This window comes from Cupressus sempervirens, chromosome 2 (assembly GCF_028749045.1).
Source record: "Cupressus sempervirens isolate cs-2001-9-10 chromosome 2, ASM2874904v1, whole genome shotgun sequence".
Lineage (NCBI taxonomy): Eukaryota > Viridiplantae > Streptophyta > Pinopsida > Cupressales > Cupressaceae > Cupressus > Cupressus sempervirens.
Window position 1 is genome coordinate 246936399 of NC_143119.1, and position 26711 is coordinate 246963109.

Genomic DNA, 26711 nt, shown 5'->3' on the forward strand with positions numbered 1-26711 from the left:
GAAAGAGGATTTGGACCTTTGTTTTCCCCATACTTTTTCTTTGCTAGGTCCTGATACTGTACATTTTCCTTTTTTTGTATACTGACTGCTAGTTATCTTATCTTCTTGCTTTTCCTCTGGCACTTTCTTTTGCATTTCCTTGAGAGCTAGAGGTAGATTATGTCTAGGATCTGGCAATGGAGTTTCCCTTACGGGTTTTTAGTACTTGCTATCCCCTGTTCTTGGATCTGATCTATATTTTTTGAAATGTCCTGGTGAGATTGAAGTAAATCCTTCTTTTGTATAGAATCCTTTTGTTGCTCTTTTTGGTTTCTTATGTTCATCATGGGGAATGTGCTTTTGTGATCCGCATTTAGTTGCAATGTTTTAAATATAATTTTACTATCATTATCTAATTTGATGGTTTCTGATATTTTGCCTTCATATTTGTGTAGTTTTAATCTATATATTGCTTTGTTAGTTTTTTGACTTTAACTTGGTCAGATTCCAGATTATTAACTTTACATTTGATTAGTAGCTTGATATTGTTGCAGAATTGAAAGGAGGAATCCAAGCCTATCAATTCACCCAGATACGACCCTATTTCCTTAATAATAAACAGATGAAGGAGTTCTAGAGGAAGGGATTGGATGCAAAACCAGGTTGGGATAACAAAGTCTAACATCCCTTAATTACAATTCGGAGACCAATCAAAATATCTCATAGCGTAACCTTTAAAAAAGCAATCAGAGACCAAGAGAATCCTTTTTAAGAAATTCATCATTGCAGTGCAAATATACTAATCTATTAGAGTGATGAGAGATACTTACCTGATTCTTGCGATAATCTTCTAACCAGTTGCTCAGGTTTAGTAGTTCGTATTTTGGACCGCTCTAGTATGCAAAATACCCACTTTTTGACACTCTTGCTATCGCTCTTCACTTGTTTGGATACTAATGGTTATAGTCTTATCTTTTGGATTGGGAGAGAATGTAACAGGTGAAGATCTGGAAAATTGGTGATTGACACCTAAAGGGCTGGCAGCAAGGAATCTGCAATGGGGGGGAACATAGGAGCTAGGTGAGCCACTGGGAGATGACATAATTGAGGGTTCTTGCCTCCTAGGTTGGATCTTGCAAGATTGGTTCATAGTGTTGTTGAGTTGTAGCCCTGTCTGCTACGAAGGCAAATTATATTTATTGTTACTTGAATATTTGGCAAGATTAAAAACCCTAATTTGGTTATCCAAGTTGGTTGTAAAAAAAAATAATGGGGTGGGGGAATGAAGGCTTGAGAGAAGAATTATCAACAGAATGAAAATTGCCCTTCAGTTTACAGTCTAACCTCTGAAGGGTATGATGCTGCGGTTTTTGGAAATGAGCCTTCGATTGCTTACTACCATCCCCATCCATGATATGATCAGGTTTGTCTCCTCTTTTGATTGGAGAAGCTAACGAGTAGGCTGGAGCAGCCCCTGTATGATTTTGACTTGCTTGTTTTATTTTAGGGTGCTCCTATTCATTACGCTCGCTAAGGACCTCAAATTGATTCGAGGTTTCTATCAAATATTTGTTGGGAGGTTTGGGTTTCGGAGGCAAAGCAGAATTTACGATTCTCCATGGCTGAATCCTCTTCCTGTCGGAGTAGTAGAGATTTGGAGGAGGGTATGTCGTCGCGTATGCTTTGGAGGAAGGAACTACCGTAGGGTTTCTTGAATTCTTTTCAACCCACTGGTAATTGCTTCGTTGATTTCCTTTTGTCACTTGTTTCAAATAATTCGCTAGGTTGCTGCTTGCTTTTTTTGACATTTTCGCTTTTTTCATATATTTCTTTTTTTTCACATGTCAAGTTATTTAAATTTAATATTATTAATATTTAATAAAACAATTTTTTTAAAAAAAGAAGGATTATTTAAATAACATAATTTAACTGGGTGAACAAAACACAAGAATCTACCTAGTTCTGATGCTAAATTCGCAAACACCTAAAGATTGCAAGAGAAATCTCTTCTCTCAAAACCTTCTCTCCAAAATTTTTTTTCTCCAAAATTCTCGGTCTCTCCTCCCTTGGAAAATGAACCCTCAATTGCTAACAAGGAGTTCTCTCCTAAATTCGGGGCACTAATTGTGCGGTCACCCAAGGGAACTCCTTGATTGCAACCCTTTAACTCTTTATTATCTTTTCTTTTATGTTTTCATGCACGCTTTTTGCAATATAAAATATCTTTATTAAATTTATTTGCTTTCTCTTTTTAATTAATTTATTATATTTTAATCTTATGCATAAGCTTTATGCAATTTAATTAAAATAAACGTTATTAAGTAATTGCTTACTCTCTTAATAAAATTTGAAGCATTTATAATATAATATTTATTAAGTAATAATAATATTTAGCATTTATTTAAAAATGATCTCCTAAATATATTACTATTAAATTAATTAAATATTATTACGCTCTCAAAATAGAACTATAATTTCCTCATTAAATTTAATTCTTTTATTTAATTAATTTCTCAATTAATTAAATATAATTAAATATTAAAATTATCTTAATAATTTTCTATTAAATTAAATCATTAATTAATCTTTTAATTTGACTTAAATAACAGAAAAATCACAAAAGACTTGCAAGACTAAATATGGAAACCCATCATAAAATACCACATACAAGATCAAATTTAAGGGTTAAAATCACGAATTTACGTCATACGACGAATTCAGAAGGGTAATGATCATAGATACTTGTCCTAATTTTCTAGGACAAATGGTTTAAAGGTTAGGATTTGGACTCAAGAATTTATCTTCCCTCTATTACCATTGAGATGTTGCGATAGGGTACGCTCATTTAGCAATTGAGGAAAGTCGATACTCGATACTTGCAATCTGCATAAAATCCACGCATGTACAAACACATATTCTAAGCTAAACAGGCTATGGCAGGAAGTGGTGCATCGTGTAGATCTCGACTAGTAGGTGACTACGACTCCCTTCCTTAACCACATCAGAAATGTCATACATAAAGAAAACATACATGCACACCATACACATGCAGTATGGGGTAAGTATCCATAAGAAAACACAGATAATAATCCATCTAACAAACATCATCAAATAATTGAAATTATTGTAATAATCATCATCAAGCTATAATAATGAATATATGAAGTAAATAGTACCAAGTAGTCTCATCATAAAATCAATTGCGTATGAAAAGTTAACAATATCTGATAATCTGAAAGATAATGCTACTAATCATCAAGCATAAACTTGCCTAAAAGAGTTCGGCAATAATAACAAAATGTAAACTAGGGGCAAGCACTACAGACATAAAGACTATTTTTTTGAATGGTGTTATTGATGAAGAAGTATATCTACAACAACTAGAAGGCTTTGTCACTCATGACAAAAACTCCTGTGTGTCTAAATTAGAGAAGTCTCTCTATGGCCTTAAACAAGCCCTAGGGCATGGTACGAAAGGATAGACAATTATCTTACCAAACTAGGATACTCCAAAAATGAAGCTTATATATATTTCAAAATACCAGATGGTGACATGCTAATGTTTGTTACTAATAACAGGGGAAGATCATCATATTGTAAAATGCAAACAGGATCTTGCAGCTGAATTTCATATGAAAGATCTAGGTCTTCTGCACTATTATCTGGGTCTAGAAGTACGATAAAAGGAGAGCTACATTTTCTTAAATCAAGGAAAATACACTATTGACATTTTGACGAAATTTGGAATGATGGATTGTAAACCATTATCAGCACCAATAGGAAACAAATCTTCATAAGTTTAAAACTGATGCATTTGAATCTAAACCTACACATCTTACATACTACAGACAAATAATTGGATCTCTAATGTACTTGGTGAATACTCGCCCTAATATTTGTTATGCAACAAATGCATTAAGTCAATTCATTTGTGAACCTAAGAAAATTCATCTAATGGAAGAGAAGCACATTTTGAGATACTTGTGTGGTACCACTGGACTTGGTCTAAGATATGACAATGTTGAGGTTCAACTACAACGGTATTAAGCTTCTGACTGGGCTGACAGTTCCATTGACCGTAAAAGTACTATAGGATGTTGTTTCAGCTTTGGATCTGCTATGATATCTTGGTTTAGCAAGAACTAAGGCCGAATACATAGCTGCCTCTATGGGAGCTCGAGAAACAATATGTTTAAAGAAGTTATTGGTTGGACTATTTGGGAAGTCCTTAGAATCCCACAGTTATACACTAGGATAATCAAAGCTAAATTAACTGTTAGTAAATTAAGTCTTCCATAACAGATCCGAGCACATAGAGATTCCCTACCACTACATCAGAGGTATGGTAGAGAGGAATGTCACCAAGTTGGTATATATCAACACTGAAAAGCAAAATGCCGACATATTTACCAAGCCTCTTGCAAAGTTGAAAGTGGAGTAATTTAGAGGTAAACTTGGTATGACTAAAATGTAATTGTAATTCCTGAGATCAAGTCTTAGTCATGTTTAAATTTAATATGTTCATTTATATATTATGTTAAAAGAGTTACAATGCTGTATATGTGAATTATGTTATGAAAGTTGACAATCTTTCATTTGATGTATTTATGAGGTCACCATTGTGAGGTGACGATCTTAGCAATAGCTTGACATGTTATCATGATAGACTACATTAAAGTGTTGTTCCAGACTGTGCCGGAGATCATGATAACAAACATATCATGAGACTACATTAAAGTGCTGTCCTGCAATGTGTTGGATATCATGATGCTGAAATTGTTGTTCTTGAGTTCTTGATCTATTATAATGACACACTACATTAAATTGTTGTCCCCAAATGTATCATAGGTCATGATAATCAACAGTAAAATGGTGGACTACATTAAGTTGATGTCCCATAATATGCTGGAGATCATGATACATGTGATTTAGGAGACTACTTTGTTGTCCATGAGATCAAGGTTGTTATTTAGTTATTGTCCGGAAGTGCCGGAGATCAGATAACTCATATCCTTATTGTCCGGAAGTGCTGGAGATCAGATAACTCATATCCTTCTAAGATATAACGTATTCTTTTGGTAGGCATTACAAATTTGAAGCCAGTGCACATACCAAGAGAATACCTCTATGATGTTATTCTCAAGCATCATAATGAGATACCTGTGATGATTCAATCCTATTTTGGTAAGAGGGAGTGTTAAAGATATAGCTTCATTTGGACTGAAGCATATACTATATTATAATCAAATTGATATATACATGTATATAAGTATGCTTGAATGTAAGCTATATATATATATATATATATATATATATATATATATATATATATGCTTACATGTCCATATATAGAAAATTGAATGATTCGATTTAATTAATATACTATCTCTTATCTGCCTAAAGCAAATCGATATTAATACTTAAACATATATCTTTACCGGTTGATGTTTATACAAATACAAATACCTTTACTTGGTGATTGGGTTATATGTTTATCAAGATATGAAACTGAATCATGCTATCTATGTCGATACCCTTGTTAAGACATTTTGACTAATGATGGTCGATATATTAAGGTTGCGTATTAGTTTGAACTAAGCAATTTGTTATTACCACGTAGGGTGATGACCCTACATGGCATAAGCTGCGTAGGAGTCATGTCCATTCGAATGAATACTTAAGACCATTTTCTTCTGCTGGAAAATATAAAAACAATGGCAATATTACTACCTGCAGCAACAGTGGATTATATTATTATAGCAAAATTATTACATGGCACATTCACTTCTGGGAATATATATAATCTCAACCATGTTCATGTAACATATATAAATCAGAACAATCACAGTATTGACAATATATTGTAAGTTCTGATTTTCATCAGAATTACTGAAACTCTATCTCTGATCAAAATTCCTTTACTGCATCTTGTGTATTGGTGAAGCTTTGAGCTTTAAAACACTATAAAATGATTCCTCATCATGGATTGAATCATCTCATTATTGCAAATTAATTTTATGAAATTTGGTGTCGTAGTGTTTGGCGTGAGGGTGTGGAGGAGTTGAGATTTCCTTATTGTTTTTTCTGCACTATGAGTTGGACTCGATGGCGATGAATGGTGCATTTTATCTGATCTGCAAATACATCTAAACTGGAGGCATAGTTTCTGTGATTCTTTGATTCTTTACTGCTGCATTTAGGAATTGGAGGACTCTTCATTAGCGTGGGAATTCTCTGCATAATTCCATGAGGAGTGGCATCAGTTGGGAGTTATATATGCTGCAATTTATACTTCTTTAACAGTATCTATCATTTATGAAAGGTGGCGTGGCTTTTCTGTAAGTTGCGACTAGGTTATCATAAAAGTATTCTTTACCAAGGGCTGTGATCTGATTAGTGGCATGGGATCATACATTCAGCTGCAACATATTACTTCTCAAATTCCCAACATCAGCTTTCAATTCCAGGTGCTTTGATGAAATTAAGTTTAATGCATGGTTGTGTGAGCATTGTAAATACTTGTTATTGTTCAATTGCAAAATAGAGTTGGTGTGAATTATCATCAGTTTCTTGCTATTAAGTTTAGCATTAATCTATTTTGGAAATTACAAGAAAAACATATATATTCCAAAAAAAAAAAATTACAAAACTTAAAAAAGAAAGTTCTTTGTCATAGCTACAGAATGAGCCAACAGGGCACTTTATAGTGGTATCAGAGCGATTTCTTGCTAGCCTACAGGGAATTGGGTTCATTATAACACAACGGTTCATTACACTAGCAGCGGGAGGACTTTACCACTAGGTGAGGGAGAGCAGGAAATACGGTTTAGCAGTATAGGTGACAGAGATGCTGGTGGTTCTGGTAATTACAGGGATGCTGGTACAGGTTTTGATATTGGTAGGGAGGCTAGGGAGACAGTGAGAGATCTTGCACATGGCCAAAACCATGTTGCTGATGTTCTGCAGCAATTATCTAAGACTTTGCATCGCATTTCTCTCCCTAGAGGACAAAGCAGGGATAGAGGTACCAAGAGTATTTTAGTTAACTCTCATAAGTCGAGAGCTCATGATACAGTTGGGCAGACAAGTACACATGATATGCTGTAACTACCTACCTTTTTGAGACCTGAGTTGGATGTGGCTGTACTAAGACTGAGACTGCACCATTTGATGATGATGTGGTGACTCATAATGTTCAGTGGGATGCTTTACCACAGGCTATTAAGCAGAACCTAAATTTTGACAGATTACAAAAGAGGGAACACGCTAGAGGTAGGCCTGAAATTAGATAGAGGCCTAGACCGAGTGATTTGAAGCAGGCAACCAACAAGATGACTGTTAATGTCAGTTTTGTATCACTACGTAACATATAGCAATTGAATACTTGGATACTAACTCAGTTATATTAATGTGATTTGCTAATTAATCACGTAGGTGGGCTTACGTTATTCATTCAAGGATGTTGGTCTTTTGCTGTGATGATGACGAAATCTAGCTTTGTGACGTATATGAGTGCCAAATGATGTTGATGGTGATGATGGAGGGTATGTCCACCAGTAATGCTCTGATTTTCTAACTTTCTCCAAGAATGAAATCCAACTACTGAACTACTTGTTGCTTTACGTCTACTCCTATGAATGGAAAGATTAGCAAATGGACGGGGATCGAATCTGATGAAAGCTTACCAGCAGCTCTACCTCCATAGATGCAATGATTCAAGGGAAAAAGACTAGATTACCATGCAAGGCTTCCTAACCAGCCACTAGGATGCTAGTGGCCTAGTTTACAAATCCCTATCAAACATCCACTAATATCACCATACAACTATCCATCTACTCTTACTCTTATCAACTTTCTTGAAATGAAATCTACTTTAACAACTTCAATGAAATTTAACTCTTAACTATTGGAAGTAGAAACCATGTAATAACACCAAGTGTTCTTAATCACCATGCAAGTCACAACAATGGTAAAGAAGCAATTTTGATATTTATCTTAAGCAACAATTTTCTTCAACCCTTTACAATTGAAAACAAATGGCCTTATATAGGGGCTAAAATTACAACCAACAGTAGAGATTAAGAGGCAAAATCAATGATCCAAATCTGTTGATGTTTTGGTAGCTTTAGTAGGATAAACTTGTGAGATCAGAGAAAAGTTAGTAAAATTATATATATATATATATATATATATATATATATAACTTTGATTAAGTTACTAATATATTAATTATATTAATAGACATGTCCCCTGAAGGGACATGTCTCTTATCGGTTTATTCCTCATACAAATAGAGATGAATGCATTTGGAAAACATATACCAATAAGGGAATGCAATTACATTTGTAGCAAATCCCAAGAAATTAACATGGTATCACAGCCTAGTTGCAAATGTAAACAGCATATGAGAACATATAATTCATATAAATTATTTTGACGAGAGACCTCAAGACAATGAACTTGAACAATGATAAGATAGAAGTATTGGCCACTCGGACATTTGCCAATGTTATGACAGTCAATTTTACAAGCATAAGTTACAATGCTATGTCATTCTTCTACGATGGAAATCTACTCATAGGTTGTATTTTGAAGGATTGATATGAAATTTTATATATTAACATAGATCGGGGGCTATATTTGTTACCAGGACATTACAGTGGCACAATGATAGACAACGAAGATTGGAGAACGACATCAAAAGAAGTGAAGCGCTAATGAAGGACAAAGAAATTATCACACACAAGCTCGAATCGGGTCAAACCACTTAGTGGGAAATACAAGATGTGGAAAGCATAATATATGTACCCATAGTAATTGGATCGAACAAATATGACCCACGACGATAGTGCAAGTTGCCAAAATAGACCAAGAGTGCAGTTGAAACTTTTGGTAGAGCGAAATCATGGTTTGCAACATAAATGGGATTGGAGAACAGACATCTGTCATTGGGGTAGCTTGCCCCTAGCATATGTTCGGCTACAATAATGAATTTTGTAGTCCATGGGTTGTAGGACAAGGGCAAGAAAATTATAAGACTTTTATTGGCGGAGAAATATATTGGTTAAAATAATGTTCAGAGTGCATGTTAAGAGTATATTTGATATCCATATATCGTCAATCATTGGTTGCGAACCCCATTGTCCTAAAGGAGATGCCATGCTCATTGTGAGAATTTTTTTGAAGCTATGTATCTAATAATTGGTAACACTACTCAACATCTACATTGCAAAATACCATTTTTTCTTTAGCGACAGAAACATTATAGCTTGAGCACATATATATAGACAATGGGATATCACTATGTTTGGCCATGGTGAGAAGGTAAGTTTTTTAATTAAATGAAACATATGGTTATGGCTATGTTTTATTTAGTAATATTGTACTATTACTAATGTACTTCCTAATTATAATGCATATTGAATATTCATGTTTAGAGTATATGTAATTTAGGAAACATGAAAATTCTCAACTTACTTTATTTATTAAGTATTATATTTTTTATCATTTGAACTGAAATTTATTCAAATAATATTACTGTGGAATTCTATTATTGGTTGGTACACAAATACGATATGTTTTATTTATTCATTTGAATAATTTTAATATATTATTATTGAGAATAATTACTCAAGGTAATTTTATGACTATAAAAAGATATGTGCCTTGATCTTTTTTTTGAGAATGTTCTTGCAGGACAATGATGATAGATACTAGATTCAGATGGAGTCTAACACTTCATCAAAAGTAACATTGAACAAGGAACTTTGAAAAGTTATGTTCAAAGAAAGATTGAGATTTAGAGGGAGATTGATATTTCATTAAAGGGACCTTTGAAAGAGAGGGAGATGGAGAATGTGATTCAATCAACATTTGATGATCTTGGTCATATTGATTCAGAGAAAGTAAACCATGTTAGAGATTAATGGGCCTACCCCCTGTGTACATCATGAGGAAGTGACGACTTCCAAATGATCATCACTTGAAGCTACAAAAGTTATTGAAAGGTGATGATCTTACAATAATTTAAATTCTCTATTATGATGGATATCTTATGATGTCTATGAAGATCATGATAGATTATACCTTGCATGATGGATGTTTATATGGTAGCATCATGAGAATGTGTGTGCACATACCTTATAAACATTTTGAGTATATGGTGAATGTTATGCAAATTTGATGTTCTAGAGGCCATTACATAGAGTACGTGGTGAATATCATACGACTTGATATTTTGAAGGCCATTGGTCACAGTACTTGGTGAATATCTTTCATCTCATTCTGGAAACTACTACTCAAAGAGTATTTGGTGAATATCATACGTTGATATTTTGTAGACCAATACTCAAATATGATATCAAAATGGTGAATATCATATGCTAATATTCTGTATACCATTACCTTATTGAGTACATGGTGAGTTTCAAGTGTTGATACTTTGAAGACCATTACTCAAGTATTTGGTGAATATCATACGTTGATATTCTGTAGACCAATACTCAAATATGATATTATAATGGTGAATAACATATGTTGATGTTATACATACCATTACCTTATTGAATACATGGTGAATATCAAGTGTTGATATTCTGGAGACTCTTACTTAGAGTATTTGGTGATTATCATATGTTGATATTCTGAAGGCCAATACTTATGATATTAAATGTCCTACCAAATGATGAAAATCTTCTGAGATATCCTTAAAATTGTTATTTACTCGTGTTTATCCTCCCTAGCTAAGAGGTAGTGTTGATGTTTTGGTAGCTTTAGTAGGATAAACGTATGAGATTAGAGAAAAGTTAATAAAATTATATATATATATATATATAACTTTGATTAAGTTACTAAAATATTAATTATATTAATAGACATGTCCCATGAAGGGACATGTCTCTTATCGGTTTATTCCTCATACAAATAGAATGAATGCATTTGGAAAACATATACCAATAAGGCAATGCAATTACATTTGCAACAGATCCTAATAAAATCAACAAGATCAAATCCTAGAAACCCTAATTAGGGTTGCTACCCCATCGGCTAATGAGAAGATACCACCTCATCAATGGACCAATGGAAAAAAAGGAAAAAATGGCAACCAATGAGAAGGCACCAAAATGGTAGCCAATCATCTTTTTAGCCTGATCAATGAATTGGGCTAGCTTGTCGTGCTAAGAGAAGATTATGATACAGTGGATGGAACATAATTGGGTCCAATGGATTGGGATGATCATCAGGATCCTTAGAGGCAGTTACAAGGATAGTTGATCTACACACTGAGTCATGGTACAATGAGAAGTGAAGGCAATTACAAAGTCAGAAAGTATGCCTCACTTATGAGAAGATGAAACCAGAGGAAGAAGGTCCAGCAAAGTTAGTCAGATAGAAAGGTGAAGGCAATAGCCAACAACCAAGAGCAATTAAGAGTAAGAAAAGTAATTTGGAGGTTGAGAAAAGTAAAGAATATCAGGAACCTCTAGCAAAGAGACAGAATGCGACATTGTCAAGGGAGAGCATAATTGAGGCTAGAGGCCAAGAGGATAATACAAGTGGACAAGGGGCCGCGGTAGAGGTGAGCTCTGATTTGGAATCAAGTGGTTACAACAATAGTACCAAGTACTCTCCTCTTTTAGAGAACCAACATGGAGATGATGTGACAATCACTAGCGAAGAAGAGGATAGGTCAATGATATTGAGGAAATAAGCTAGGCGCCTGAGGCTGTTGGTGATGCTTTGCTAGTTGAACCAAATCCAAATCTGGGGAGATGCACTACACCACTATGGTTAAGGAAAATGCTTATGCCAAGAGGTGAGGTGGTGACTCTCCGGACAGTTGAAGATATTCAAGGGTTAGTGGAAAAGGAAGATAGCGAGAAACATAAACAAACTGCAAAAATGGTGGCAAAGGTGATCGAGAGCGATGATGAGGGTCATCGAAAAGTTTAGATTGCTATACCAAAGGTTAGCAAGGCAGTTGATGAAATTGTAGCTCAGGAGTATGAGATAGTAGAGCATAACTTGGGAAGAATCATAGATGATATGGAATGTGAGCAGATCCACGAAGGCATGGTTTCAATTAGAGAAAGCTTGAGGAAGGCAAACAAGAGGATTGTAAAGTTGGAGGCCGAAAACAAGTATGGGAGAGATTGCCAGCCTATCCAATAGTTGCATTAGGGAGCTCTTCAACAAGACAATGGGAGCAATATAGAAGAGATATCGGCTCAGTTGCAGAAGTCAAAGATTGGATCCATGATATAATTCAAGATGGACGAAATTTCTTGCCTTCCTTTATCTTGACATTCAAGTCATTGGTGGCTATTAGAGACAAATTTACAACATTTGAAGGGGAGTGGAAGGATTTCCTTCTAGTCAAGGACTTAGCCATTCCTAGGCTACATGCATTTATTGAGCTATCGGAGAGATATTTGGAGAGAACCAAATTAGTAGATGAAGGAGGAATGAGTACGGTGGAGTCTTGGTTTATTGCCTTGACTATCAGATTGAGGATACTTGAAGAAATACAGAACGAGATTGCACAGCATAGCCCAGGCATTGACACTTCCATTTCAACCATGATGAGCGATGTTGGGGTTGCATTTGATTTTGTGGATATCAAAGAGGAGAACGTCAATAAGACAGAGTTCGGGTCGAGATTGGATGAGTTGGGGAAGGTTGCCATCAAGAAGAAGGATTTGGGCACCCTTGCCTCCCTCAATGCCTTTATTGAATATGCGAAAGAGTATGAGAAGGATCATGAGAAGACATTGCAAGCAGCGAGCGACATGATGAATTTAACTGAGCTCAAGATGAAGCACATGCTTTGCCCTCCCATGAAGTCAACTACAGGCTAGCCAAGTTCATTGCTTTGGCTAAAAAGATGAAAGAAAAGGGTAGAATTATATTAGAAGATCATTTGATGTAAGCTCAAGTGGCAAATTCTCCTACTTCTTGGGTAGGATAGTTGTCTAATCTTGATTGGCTACCATTTTGGTGCCTTCTCATTGGTTGCCATTTTTTCTTTTCTTTCATTGGTCCATTGATGAGATGGCATCTTCTCATTAGTTGATGGGGTGGCAATTTCTAGGATTTGATCTAGATCGTTGATTTTGCCTCTTCATCTCTACCATTGGTTGTCATTTTGGCCCTTATATAAGGCCATTTGCTCTCATTTGTAAAGGGTTGAAGAAAATTGTTGCTTAAGATAATACCAAAATTGCTTCTTTATCGTTATTGTGACTTGCATGGTGATTAAGAACACTTGGTGTTATTGCATGGTTTCTACTTCCAATAGTTAGAGTTAAATTTCATTGAAGTTGTTAAAGTAGATTTCATTTCAAAAAAGTTGTTAAGAGTAAGAGTAGATGGATAGTTGTATGGTGATATTAGTGGATGTTTGATAGGGATTTGTAAACTAGGCCACGAGCATCCTAGCGGTTGGTTAGGAAATCTTGCATGGTAATCTAGTTTTTTTCCCTTAAATCATTGGATCTATGGAGGTAGAGCCATTGGTAAGCTTTCATTAGATTTGATCCCCATCCATTTGCTAATCTTTCCATTCATAGGAGTAGAGGTAAAGCAACAAGTAATTCAGTAGTTGGATTTCATTCTTGGAGAAACTTAGGAAATCAGAGCATTGTTGGTGGACATACCCTCCATCATCACTATCAACATCATTTGGTACTCATATCCATTACAAAGCTAGATTTCATCATCATCACAACAACAGTCCAACATCCTTGAATGAATAATGTAAGCCTGCCTACGTGATTAACTAGCAAATCACATTAATATAATTGAGTTAGTATCCACAGGTGTAAGGAACATTGGAGTTTTTCTCATGTCTTCATGAGTATTTACTTTTCAAGAGAGGGATTGAGTGTTTGATATTCCGTATCAAGTATTCAATTGCTATATGTTATGTAGTGGTACAATCTGACATCAACAATGACCTTGACTCACTTTGATGGTTGTGGGAAGGTTACAGTGTGAGCTAGGGTACACAAGCTCAAGATATATCTTACTTTCCATTCCATGACTGAGGAGGATGCCATTCGCTTTGCTGTGTTACACTTGGATGGGATAGCCCATGATTGGTGGTACCATGGTTAGTATCACTTCACCATGATCAGATAGTATCCTTGGAGGAGTTTGTTGATGACCAGTAGAGAGATTTGACAAGAAAGACCTGGAGACTTATTTTTGTGAGCTGACACAGTTGAGATAGACAAAGGGTCTTGAGGCATTCAGCAATGAGTTTCAAAGCTTATGTGTGATGGTTTATGACATTCAGAGAGGAGACGAGTTATGTATTTGCGGAGGGACTACTTGAGCCTCTTAGGTGGGTTAAGTCCTTGGATCCACCTACCTCGCAAGAAGTTATGAAAAAGGCAAGGAATTTAGAGATGTCTTCTCCATTTGCTTCCAAACCTTCTATCTCATCATATGACAATAAGGCAACCCGTAAGAAGGATGATTGATTAGATTCTAAGAGACCTATGGTCACCCCTTTAGATCAAGAGACCCTTAACGATCTAAGGAAGATGAAACTTTGTTTTTATTGTAGGGGTCAATATGATGATAAGCATGATTGCCCTTTGAAGCCTAAGGGTAAAAACAAGATGATGGAGTGGTTTTATGATGAGGAAGAGAGTTCTGATTTTTCAGAACAGCCTGCTAATAATGAACAAGAGAGACACGAGGGAGGGGGTAATAGTGATGAAGTTATTGATGATGCTATTCTTAAGGTTGTATACCTTTCTAGCATGAGAAAGTAAGGTTAATTCATATTACATGGTCTCTTGGTAGGGCAGCGTGTTATCACTCTTCTTGATACAAGTGCTATTCACAATTTTATTGATTCATAGTTGGTCTCCAAGAGGGGAATTAAGATAGAGGAGTTTGAGGGCCTTAGAGTGCAGGTGGTGGATGGTTACATTCTTAAGTGTAATTAAATGATTACTGAGCTTCCTATGAAGCTGAATATTTACGCATCTAAGGTAGATTTTTATGTGGTGGACATGGGTAGTATTGATGTTGTTCTTGGTAAGAGCTTGTTACACACCATAGAGGACATTTATCCTAGTACCAAAAAGATGGAGGTGAGGTTCCTTAAGGATGGTAAAACTCACATTCTTAAGGCTATTACGAATAACAATCTGAATTTGATTTCTATTAGATGTATGCAGCATCTTGTTGAGCATGATATAGTTGATTGGGCAACAAAGTGTAGGATGTTGCCTGCGTTTGATGAGATGGAAAAACCAGCCTACCAACTTGATATACGACGTAGAACTAAACACTTACTCTTAAGTGTTTAGTGACTTACCACTTGACATGCCACCTGATAGAGGCACAGAGCACATCGATGAGCTAGAGGAGGCACTAAGCCCGTTATGGCCACTCCTTACTGACACCTTAAGCGACTAAAAGATGAGGTAGAGAAGACTATTCGAGAGCTGCTTGCTATGGTACATATTAGGTCGAGTAAGTCCCCTTTTGCTGCGTCAATTGTTTTGGTGAAGAAAAATGATGGTACTCGTGATGTGCATTCTTTAGTTGATGTTGAACAAAAGGACTATTAAGAACTGGTATCTCATCCCACACATTGACGAGCTTCTAGATGAGCTACGTAGGGCATGCTACTCGAAGATTGATTTGAGATTTGGGTATCATCAGATAGAGTCAGAGAGTAAGATGTGGAGAAGACAACATTTAGGTGTACTATGGTCACTTTGAGTTCTTAGTCATGCCATTTGATTTGACTAATGCCCCCAATGACATTCTAGTCTACCATGAAAAGAGTCTTCCATAGTCAGCTGGGGAGGGTTGTCCTAGTTTTCTTTGACGATATACTTGTATACAATAAGACATGAGATGATCATGTGACACACTTGGATACAGTGTTGGGCATTCTGGACAGGGCTTCTTGGTATGCCAAGGAGTCCAAATGTGCCTTGGGTATGACAGAGTTTATTCTTGGCATATTATCAGTATAGAGGGAGTTCACATGGATCTTGATAATGTCTGTGCTATTTAGATTGGCCTACACTGGAGAACTTGACACAACTTAGAGGTTTTATTGGGTTTTGTGCATTCTATCACAGATTTGTGGCAAGTTTCTCTTGTCATGCAGCTCCCCTTACTAATTCGACCCGTAAGGGTGCTTTTGAGTGGACCTCTTAGGCATAGGAATGATTTGAGAAGTTCAAGTAGATTATGACATCATACCCAATGTTAGCATTGCTCGATTTCTCAAGGCCATTTGAGTTGCACTATGATGCCTCAAGTGAGGGCATTGGTACAATTCTTTCATAGGATTGCCATCCTATTGCATGTGGGAGCAGAAAGCTCAAGGATCCTGAGAGATCTTTTAGTGTGTATAATAAGGAGATGTTGGCCATTATGCATGCTTTGGCCAAGTTCAGGCAATCCTTGGTAGTAAAGTTTGCATCAAAACTGACTATAGTAGCCTGAAACATTTCCTTGGATAATGGGATCTTAATGAGAGGCAACAGAAGTGGGTCAACAAACTTAAGTCATATGATTTTGATATTTCCTATATTAAGGGTATACAAATGTAGTTGCTGACACCCTTTCACAAAGACCCCACTTGCGTGTTATTACAGACATATCTTAGGATTGGAGACACTTGATCATTGTTGAGTATGCCAAGGATCAATGGCCAATTAGTATTGTTGATGGTAGTATTTAGGACAACATGTACACTCTTGTAAATGAGCTGATCATTTACAAGTGGGGGATTTTGTGGTTCTAGGATTGAGTGTCAGGCAAATTGTGTGTTGAGCCTTTCATGATTCTCCATTGGCTAGATATCCCGGGTTCTTTAAGACCTATAGAGATTTACATGGAAGGGCCTAAAGTCAGACATTGATCAATATGTCAAAGTGTGCTCTATTTGTCAGTAGAACAAACCTGAGTGTACTTATCCAACCGGTTTACTTAAGCCACTTCCTATTCCTAAGAAGAAGTGGGAGTGTTTATCTATGGACTTTATTGTGAGCTTGCCAAAAGCCCAAGGTAGAGATTCTATCTTCGTAGTGGTGGTGATCGCCTCACCAAATATGGATATTTCTTTCTATCACCTCAGCATTCTCAATGACATAGGTAATTGAGTTAATTCGAGAGGTTTTCAGGTTGCATGGTTTACACCAAAGCATTGTGAGTGACAGTTGTAGCTGGTTTATGGGTTACTTCTTGTAGGAGTTGTTCAAATTGTGTGGGACAAAGTTGACCTCGAGCATGAGTTACCACCCTCAAGATAATGGTCAAACTGAGATTGTTACACAGGAGTTGTTCAGATTGTGCGGGACAAAGTTTACCTTGAGCATGAGTCACCGCCCTCAAACTCATGGTTTTCTTGAGATTCTTAATGAATGGGTGGAGGGCTATCTACGGACTATGTGTTGGCACAACACTGAACTTGTGCGAGTATTGTTATAATCTCACTCACCATATGTCTATTCAGATATCCCCTTTTAGAGCCTTGTACATATACAATCCCTTGAGCTTTATGGATTTGTTATTTAGTGACAGTAGGGTACCTAGTGTAGGAGACTTATTGCAGGAAAGCCAAGATGTTATGAGAACTCTGTGAGACAATATTTAGAAGGCTTAGAATCAGCAAAAGCAATATGCTGATTAGTAGAGGAGTGCTCGCTCTTTCCAGGTAGGTGACATGGTGTATCTAATGTTGTAGCCTTATAGGCAATCATCTGTCAAGAAGGGTGAAGTTGAGAAGCTTAAACCTTGCTACTATGGTCACTTCCGTGTGGTTAGATGCATGGGTGTGGTAGCCTATGAGCTTGATTTGCTAGAGGATAGAAGAGTGCATAATGATAATGTATTTCATGTATTGTGTCTCAAAAATGCGCTAGGTGGACAATGTTGTCCCATCTTTTGCTTTACTCCCATTGGATGATGAGGGGAGGTTAGAGTTGATCCTCAAGGCTATACTGGATACTAGGGAGAGGTACTTGTGCCGATGAATCATCATAAAGTTTTTGGTGAAGTAGCAGGGTCTTCCTGATGAGGATGCCATTTGGGAACTTGAGGATATACTTAAACACCCAAGATTGTGATTGCTTGGGGACAAGCACCACCATTTGGGAACTTGAGGATATACTTCAACACCCAAGATTGCGATTGCTTGGGGACAAGCAATCTTGGGGAGGGAGGATTGTAATGTCCCTAGTTTAGTAGGTCATAGTAGTTTGACATAGTCAATTCATCGTTGCGACCCTCGTGAGATGAAACTTAGATTTGAGGGTCTCAATGGAGTGACTTTCTATTTATAGTTAGTCAGATGAGCAAAGTTTCTATTTTGTGGCAGTGCAGTTGTGGCACCTTGAGTCCTCGCTTCATCAATGCTTGATTGGGTTCCATTAATGAATTGCATATTGTAAGTCATTTATTAAGCCCAACTTAATGAATAACACATAAATCTTTATTCTAATTTGATGGTGTGAAGATGAAGCCTTATTAGTGAAAAGTGTGACCAAGACACTAAGTGGTGTCTTGTGTATTGGTGAATCTTTGAGCTTTAAAACATTATAAAAGGATTCCTCCTTATGGATTGAATCATCATTATTGCAAATTGATTTATGAATTTTGGTGTCCTAGTGTTTGGCGTCCTAGCATTTGGCGTGAGCATTTGGAGGAATTTAGATTTCCTCATTTTTTCTGCACTTTGAGTTGGACTCGATGCCAATGAATTGTACTTTTTCTCTGATCTGCAAATGCATCTGAACTGGAGGCGTTGTTGCTGTGATTCTTTGATTCTATACTGTTGCGTTTAGAAATTGGAGGGCTTTTCATTAGCGTCGGAGTTCTCTGGATAATTCCATGAGGAGTGGTGTCAGTTGGGAGTTATATATGCTGCAATTTATACTTCTGTAGCAGTGTCTACCATTTATGCAAGGTGGCATGGCTTTTCTGTAAGCTGCGGCTAGGTTATCAGAGCGGCGTCCAAACTGCTGGCAGCATCCTTCACCAAGGGCTGCAATCTGATTACTGGCACAAGATTATACATTCAGCTGCAACATATCATTGCTCAAATTCCCAATGTCAGCTTCCAATTCCAAGTGCTTTGATGAAATTAAGTTTAATGCATGTTTGTGTGAGCATTGTAAATACTAGTTATTGTTCAATTGCAAAATAAAATTGGTGTGAATTATCATCAGTTTCTTGCAATTAAGTTTAGCATTCATCTATTCTGAAAAATCACAAAAAAAACATATATATCCCAAAAAAACAAAAAGAAGCAATCCTTCAGCATAGCTACAGAGTGAGCCTGCAGGGCTCTTTGTAGAGTGTTATGAGGAATGAAGAAACCTTGTGCCGTAGATTGTGAGGGCCGACTATGTGTGTTTTCACTTCTCATTGTTAAATATAAGAGTTGTGGTTGTGGGCCAATGTAAGGGAACTCATTACAACTGCCATTGCCTCAATTGCCCCTTATTCTGTTTTCTTCTCCTCATGAGAGGTAATTAGAGCCTTTATCTCTCTTATGACCTCATGGTCCACTGTGTTGCCTAGCTGCATATCTTGGATAATGATTTGTGCATGGCAAATTTTGAAGTGTTCGACACCCCTTCTCATATGCAGTCCAGAATTTAACCCACCGCTGTTCCTATCCGTGTATCTAGTGTGCAGTACTTCCAAGTGGGGTCCTAGCCTTGCAGTTGCAACTACTTCTGTTGCTTGCTTGCGTATGCCATCTTTCTATCCAAATAAAGGAAAAATACCTCCAGTAGAAAAGAAAAACAAAAAATTCAAACATAAAACATCATAAACCTCAGTAGCTAAAAGAAAATAACAGAAAATCTGAAATAAAAATATGTAACCCTAACAGCAGAATAATAGAAAAGTAAACATAAAAGCTAAAAACTGAAAAACTGCTACACGGCTTTCAAATGTAGTATATAAATTTGTCAACCAAGTCCACGGTCACTTAGAACCTCACAATATCAGTTACAAACAAATGCAATCTGCTCTTAATATGTCATTAGGTTCCAATCCTGTAGAGGTGGTGTTTAAAAATGTAGCATTTTTAGTGTTTTATGTGCAGATTGTCATATTTTTGTAAATAATTTTCACTACTGACTCAGCAATTGTGAGTCTGCATGTTAATCAAAGAATTTCTATGCTATGGTCGTAACTACTTCGTCATGTTTAATGGTATTAAAATCAGAAGATTGAAGGTTTTCAATGCATTTTTTCTAGGCTATTTTGATTCGTGCAAAGAAGTATTTCTAAGAATTTCATTGCATGGGTTATAGAACCAAAATGAATGGAAGATTTATACATGGTTTTCATTATCTTCCTTGCATGATATCTAACCTGGAATGAATTTTCCTAGAAATAGGGACTTATTTTAATGCATTGCTTTCTAAAATTCAGTCTTGCAAATTTGCTCTAGTGCATGATCTTTATCTAGCAAGTACAATTTTATTTTTGGGGTTTGCATATTGTGTTTCATCCGCACTTTTGGGTTTATGACATTCCTTATGGGCTGTATGCCATGCATATCTTGGGAGAATTATTTGGAGAAGACTCTGAGCTTCCAAAGTTTCCACACTTTCACTGAGCGAAGTCACATTCTTTCCCCCATATGGTACATTCAGTGGCAAATAAAACAGGCAATTGTTACAATTAGTTTCCTTGCTTATTCGGCTTTTCTGAGCAACTCTTGGTTTCTCCATTTTGCTTGTAGACTATCATTTCCTATTTTGAGGTTTGTCCAGAATTTTGCTTTTCTTACGTTTTGGCAAACATATGCAAACTCAACCCCCATGCTTTTCATTCTTCCTTGCTGCCATGGCTCATTGCCCTTCTGTACACACCTCCTTCTTCGTACGCCTCCCAATTACTGATTTTCTGAAAATGTTTCATCATTTGAGGATGCCACCCTTGTAAATTGTGGAGGGAAACTTTCAAGTCTAGTTTCTTGTAAGTTAGCCTTGTTGTCGGTCACCTATTTATTGACGAGTCCATGTCTTTCAACTACATGCTATATAAACAGGAAAATCTAAGGACATAAAATACTCTTTCGTGAGCAGGGGAGAAGATATAGAAACTGAAAGGAAGGACCATTTCTAAAAGAAAATAGTATTACAGATATTGTTGTCACTTTAAAACATTTTCAACAAAGAAAGAAAAATCATTCCCTCAAGTAATGCATGTATCTGGACCTAAATGTATACATGCCACGATTGATGCAATGTCTAAGGAGGTTTATGGCAGTGCAAGTCATCCCAGAACAGTCCACAGAGATTCTCTAGGTTTGGACTACAAAGAATCATCAAGTTCCTTGTATTTCCAGATTTTAGCAGCGATTTCGGCTTAGTAACAAAAAAATTGCTGAATTCAAATGGGCAAGTTTCATTCACTAGATTACAAGCTTCAGAGCATGATATCAAGCTTTACTGTTGAAAGGCACTGCTGAAGAAGTTCATGATAACGAAACATGCATGAAAAACATTTAACAGTAGTTAGAAACACATTTAACAGTAGTTAGTGTTGTCTTTATTACATCTAATATGCAATCCACATGATTTCCTATTTTCCACTTTTGCATGCTATGGGCACGGTATTTAACATTTATTAAATAATTATTATTAAGCATTTTTTGGATTCATTACTCTATATGAAGTGCAGCTTGACACCAAGCTTCCTGTTTTATGATATTTTGGTGTTCAGTATCCATAATATGGAGTGGAGCCAATTAAAGTAAGACATTTTCAAAGTAGGATTATAATCTTGATTACTTTTTCTTAAACCTCTATTTGTACTCCGGTTCTCATATATATTCTTGTTGCAGTGGGTCCAAAAGATACAATTGCAGAGGATGTTCTCGAAAGAACATATGATGCAGAGGGTGGAAGAGGACTTCCAGAGCTCTAAGTAGTAACTGAGCCTATGTACATGTTGACATAAATGCAGTCAGTTGTATGCATTGTTAAATGGTCTTTATCTAGTGTGTGATAATCGTCTGCTTTAGAACAATTGTTGGAAGCTACACATATAAGCTTTCCTTATATACTTTTTGATTTGGGCTCTCTAGTCTTGAACATTTCTACATGCTTTTCAATCAATAATACAATCAACATCAAGCTAAAGAGAGCACTCCTATAAAGGAAATGGAATGTGAATGCATTCTTCTTTTCTCTTATGTTGTAGGCACTGTTGCAAGTTAATGCCAGTTTTATTAATTTAAGAAATGCTTTATTTTGGTAACTTTTATCGATCGTTTTTTTATTGCCCAACTTATACTGGAGTCAACTACCAGATATATTTAAATATCTTATTCATTACAATATAATCTGTTTCAAAATAAATTTCTTTTCTGGTGACATACAATAGGAGAATTTCAATGTTGGCAGTAGTTAACATTCCCATCATAACATGTCAAGGTTTAGCTTCTTATAATATTGTTCCAGCTGAAGTTATAAGTAGCTTGCACTGGAGGTGATGTAGGAGCATTCTTGTTTGGCACAATCTTGCACTGTCTGAAAATGTTTTTGTAGCTCCTTGGGTGTAGGCTTAGCTCATGCATGCTCTGTATTGTGCAAGTTTGTTTAAACGCATGCTCAACTTGTGCATGTGTTTTGTTTTGGTAGTTCGTTCACATGCAAGATCAATTTACACTTGCATGTTCTATTTTTAGCACTGGAAGTGATATGAACATCCTTGGGTTGGCACAAGCTTGCATTAACTGAAAATGTGTTTGTAGCTTCATGGGTGTACTCGTTAATCATGCATATCCTTATTGTGGCAGTTCGTTTGCACACATGCTTAACTCGTGTATGTGTTTTGTGCACCAGTGTGTTCTCATGGAAGATCAATTTGCACTTGCATGTTTTTATTTTGTCTAGGAAATTTTGAGTGTTCTTAGTGCAACTTTGTAAAGAGTCTTGCATAGACCTTGCTGGTCAGGCACATTTCTTTTGTATCACACTTTAGCCTGCATGCAAGTCTTTCTTATGCAAAACTTGGCAACTGTCTTTCAATGCACCAACATTCTTAATGTAGCCCAAAGAACTCGTATGCATGTTAGTTCTCACCCCATGAAGTAAAATGCATACAAGGGTTTGGGATAAGTTAGACGTCAGAATACTAGTGAATGGTCGTTCATCAAATCCTGTTATCACATGGAAACAATTATGTTTTTGGCTTCTCAAAATTAGAAGGTCAAAAGAGTCTGTAGCTCTAGGAATGAAATGAAGAATAAAGATTAACAAAATAAAATAGATGAAAAATTAGACATGAAAAACGTATACCATGAAAATTCCATTCCCTTCAAAATGTGATAGACACTACTTCTTAAGTGCATTTTGTAGTGTATGTAGTGTGTAGGAGATAAAATATAGAATTTTATTCTACCAAGTTTGCCTACACCTAAGATTATATATGATAGTGTGACATTCCCCCTTTAATCGACATGATAGTTGTAAAATTTCATGTGTACTTTGTGCCGCATTCTCCTGATATGCAGCTCCATTCCCTACCATGTTTCTTTGTGTAGTTTGACTTGAGAAAGATCCAGAGTTTCTTTTCTCAAGTCAAGTTAGACATCTACGATATTAAGCCCTTTTGTTGTGAAATTTGTGAATTCACCACTATTTTCTTTTCTGAATGATGCATAAATTGGCAAAAGATCACTATTCATTTTTTCTTACTTCTATCCCCTAATAGAATGAAAATTGGAGAATCTAGTTTGATTGGGCCCAGAGTAATCAAATGCATGTTGAAGCATGCACTAAATAACATAGTTTTTTAGGTCTCTGTCTTCTGAGGCATGGGTTGCTAAGGTTGCGAAGATTGAGGACGGTTGGATCGCGGTTAAGCGGAAGAAGAAGTCTTTTTCTTCTACCCCCCCTTTAGATAGGGTCCTTCGGTCTGGTAAGGGAAAATTCATATCAAAAGGAAAATCCTTTGTTTCCTTATGTTGACCGGTTTTTTGTGTTGGTGAACTGGTTGCTTTTCTGGTTCGTTGGTTTCTGGTCTGGGAGGTTTTTCAGGTTGCTATTCTAGTCTGTTGACCTTCCAAGTTCCAGTACTGTTTTGGTTGTTTTTTCTGGTCACATCTGTTGGTCTCAGGTCCCTGTTTAACCTGGTTTAGTTGTTTTGCTGGTTTCAGGTTTCTTTTTAACCTGGTCGTGCTTAATGGTTTATCTTTCTCTTAGATGTAAAGGGTTTCGGGGCCCCTTCAAAACCTGCTTTTACCTTAATCTAAAAAATAACATAGTTTTTTGTCAAGCAAAAATTGTGAATAGCTTGCTATCTACAATGCTCTCAAATGAAGACAAATGTTAACATAGAAATTTGCTTGTGGTAGAAAAAAAATAGTAAAGATGAAGACAATGATTGTGCTCCATGCACAATCATAGGTGAAAGAATGAATTGAACATTGTTATTCTTGATTTTAGCTTAGCAAAATCATGGGATAACCCTACAAATAATTTTCGTTTTGTAGCTTGTGCCTTCTAGACATGCATTTCAAGGTCATCTCCATTTGTAAGTTAAGAGTTTTCCATCTCTCGTAGTATTGGGCTTTAAACCTAACACTATAAGAAGCTTCACAAGTTTGCATTGGGAAATTGCAATCAAGTTTCTAAACCTTGATTTCATGATTAAATGATTACACTCATTTGTAATTTGGGTTTCTTGAACTTTAAAGTGCCTCGTATGGGTATCCAAAAATGATAAATAGCATCACCCTACCCCTAGCTTCAATGTACTACATGTTGGTATCCAACAATGACAAATAATATAACCTTGGACTTTTTAGGCCTCCAAATGTACTTTCAAATGTTGCATCTGGATAATAATATAAAAATATAAAACAAGGTTTCCTTATCCTAAAGAAGACATTGCCTTGGCTTTCTATCACTAAAAATATTTATCACATCACCTTTATGCAACCCCTTTAATACAACCATAATGCAATTAACATAAAATGTGATACAATGATTCTAATCATTAACAAACTAACAAAATCCACTTTACACCCAATTTTGGCAAACACTCTATTTTCATTACAAATGTAAATCACTTTATGTGCAGGGTTTTAGCCCTTTTTTGTAGCTAATCCTTGGCTTTACTATGGCCAAATGGAGGTTTCTGAGGGAGTCTCCAAAATTCCATGGCTTGTGGAATTATGTTTTTGCACGATCGCTCAAGAAAATGAATTAACAATTGCATTCATGTTTGTATGTACAATGTATCCACTTAATCATCATTTATTGCAATTCATTGGTATAACATTATATATCTCTCATGTTAAGGTTTAGGGTAGATATGAGTAGTAACCAATATTATGATAATGTCGAAAGAAGAAACAAAAACACAAAAACACAAAAATTTAACATGGTTCATCGAAACAACCACTAGAGAAACAATTGTTCACTTATTTTTTGACGAATAGTCCCTTCTCTATTAATTAAATATTAAAGTTACATACAAAAAAGGGGCCGGGGGATACAAGATTGCCTCGCAAGAGTTCAAACGATAGAGCCAGAAACATCAACAACTATTCATAAAAAAAAAAAAAACTTAAGAATAACCCTCAGGTGACTAAAGTAGTGCCAGCCAGGGGAGGTGGTTCTATCCATTATGAAACCCTCGTGTATCAATAGGGTTGGAAAGTGGCTTGAAAGGAGCTCACCCATCATCACCAACAACATCAGTTTGATCGTTTTCCTCTCCCTTTGCCTTTGGCGGCAACAAAATTGCCAAGTCCAGGTGGGGGAATGACCATTTGGGGTTAGTAGTAGGCGCAGGCAAACTAGGAACAACAGGAGCAGCCTGTGGCCATTTCGAGTCACACCATGGAGAGGTAGAGTGATGGCAATGAACTTCTCAGCCACCAGGGTAGTGGCGAGGGCCCTGGGAATGCGATGTTTGGGAGTAGCGTGTTGAGGAGTTACCTTCGTAGCATTAATATATATTGCCTTTGTTGTTGAAAGAGTAATAACCTTTTGCAATCTTGAAAGCTAGCCGACTGCACTGCCTCCTATGATAAATATATACCTCACAACAATCTTTCTAGCATATCTATCATATCTCATGTTAAACTTGAATCAACATAGCCTCGTAGAGTGGAGTGAGATCCTCCAAAACATAAAGGATGAGTTATTGTGCCTCTCAAATACTTGAAAACTTACTTGACTACATTTATTACTCTTTTCTACAATTATTCATATACTTACAACTCCCACTGCATGTGCAATATCTTGCTTTCTACACACTATGACATACTTTAAGTTGCTAATTATTGAAGATTATGGAACCTTAAACATACAATCCATCTTCTTTGGTGTCTTGGAGCTCATCTCTTTGGATAATTTAAATTGATTAAGAAAAGGTGCATTAACTGATTTTCCATCTTGCATCTAAAATCTTTTCGACGCCTTTTATATGTAATCACACTAGCACAATGTCAATTTGTGTTTTTTTCCTATCCTTGGGTATTTTCGTACCAAGGATTTATTTTGCAGCACCCAAATCCATCGTAGAGAATGATTTTGCTAATTTTTGTTTAAGATAATGTACATGCTGCATATTAGATCCAACAGTAAACATGTTATCATTTTATAAAAGGATTGTTGATGTTTGGTAGCTTCAGTTGGATATATGTGTGTGTGTGTGTGTTCCCCATATGTAAGTTTATTGTTAGATGACAGAATTATATATATATATATATATAT

At 36.2% G+C, this 26711-nt stretch overlaps 1 protein-coding gene across 1 annotated transcript in view; it reads left to right on the plus strand.

The window, feature by feature from the left end:
* Window positions 1-22239, plus strand: part of LOC149571966 (KOW domain-containing protein) — a 102316-nt gene extending 80077 nt beyond the window's left edge. The window contains exon 5 of the mRNA XM_089813351.1: window positions 21824-22239. Within this exon, the coding sequence (XP_089669477.1) occupies window positions 21824-21906 (83 nt within the window). The 3' untranslated portion in view covers window positions 21907-22239. The remainder of the gene's footprint in view (window positions 1-21823) is intronic.
* Window positions 22240-26711: the final 4472 nt, after the last annotated feature.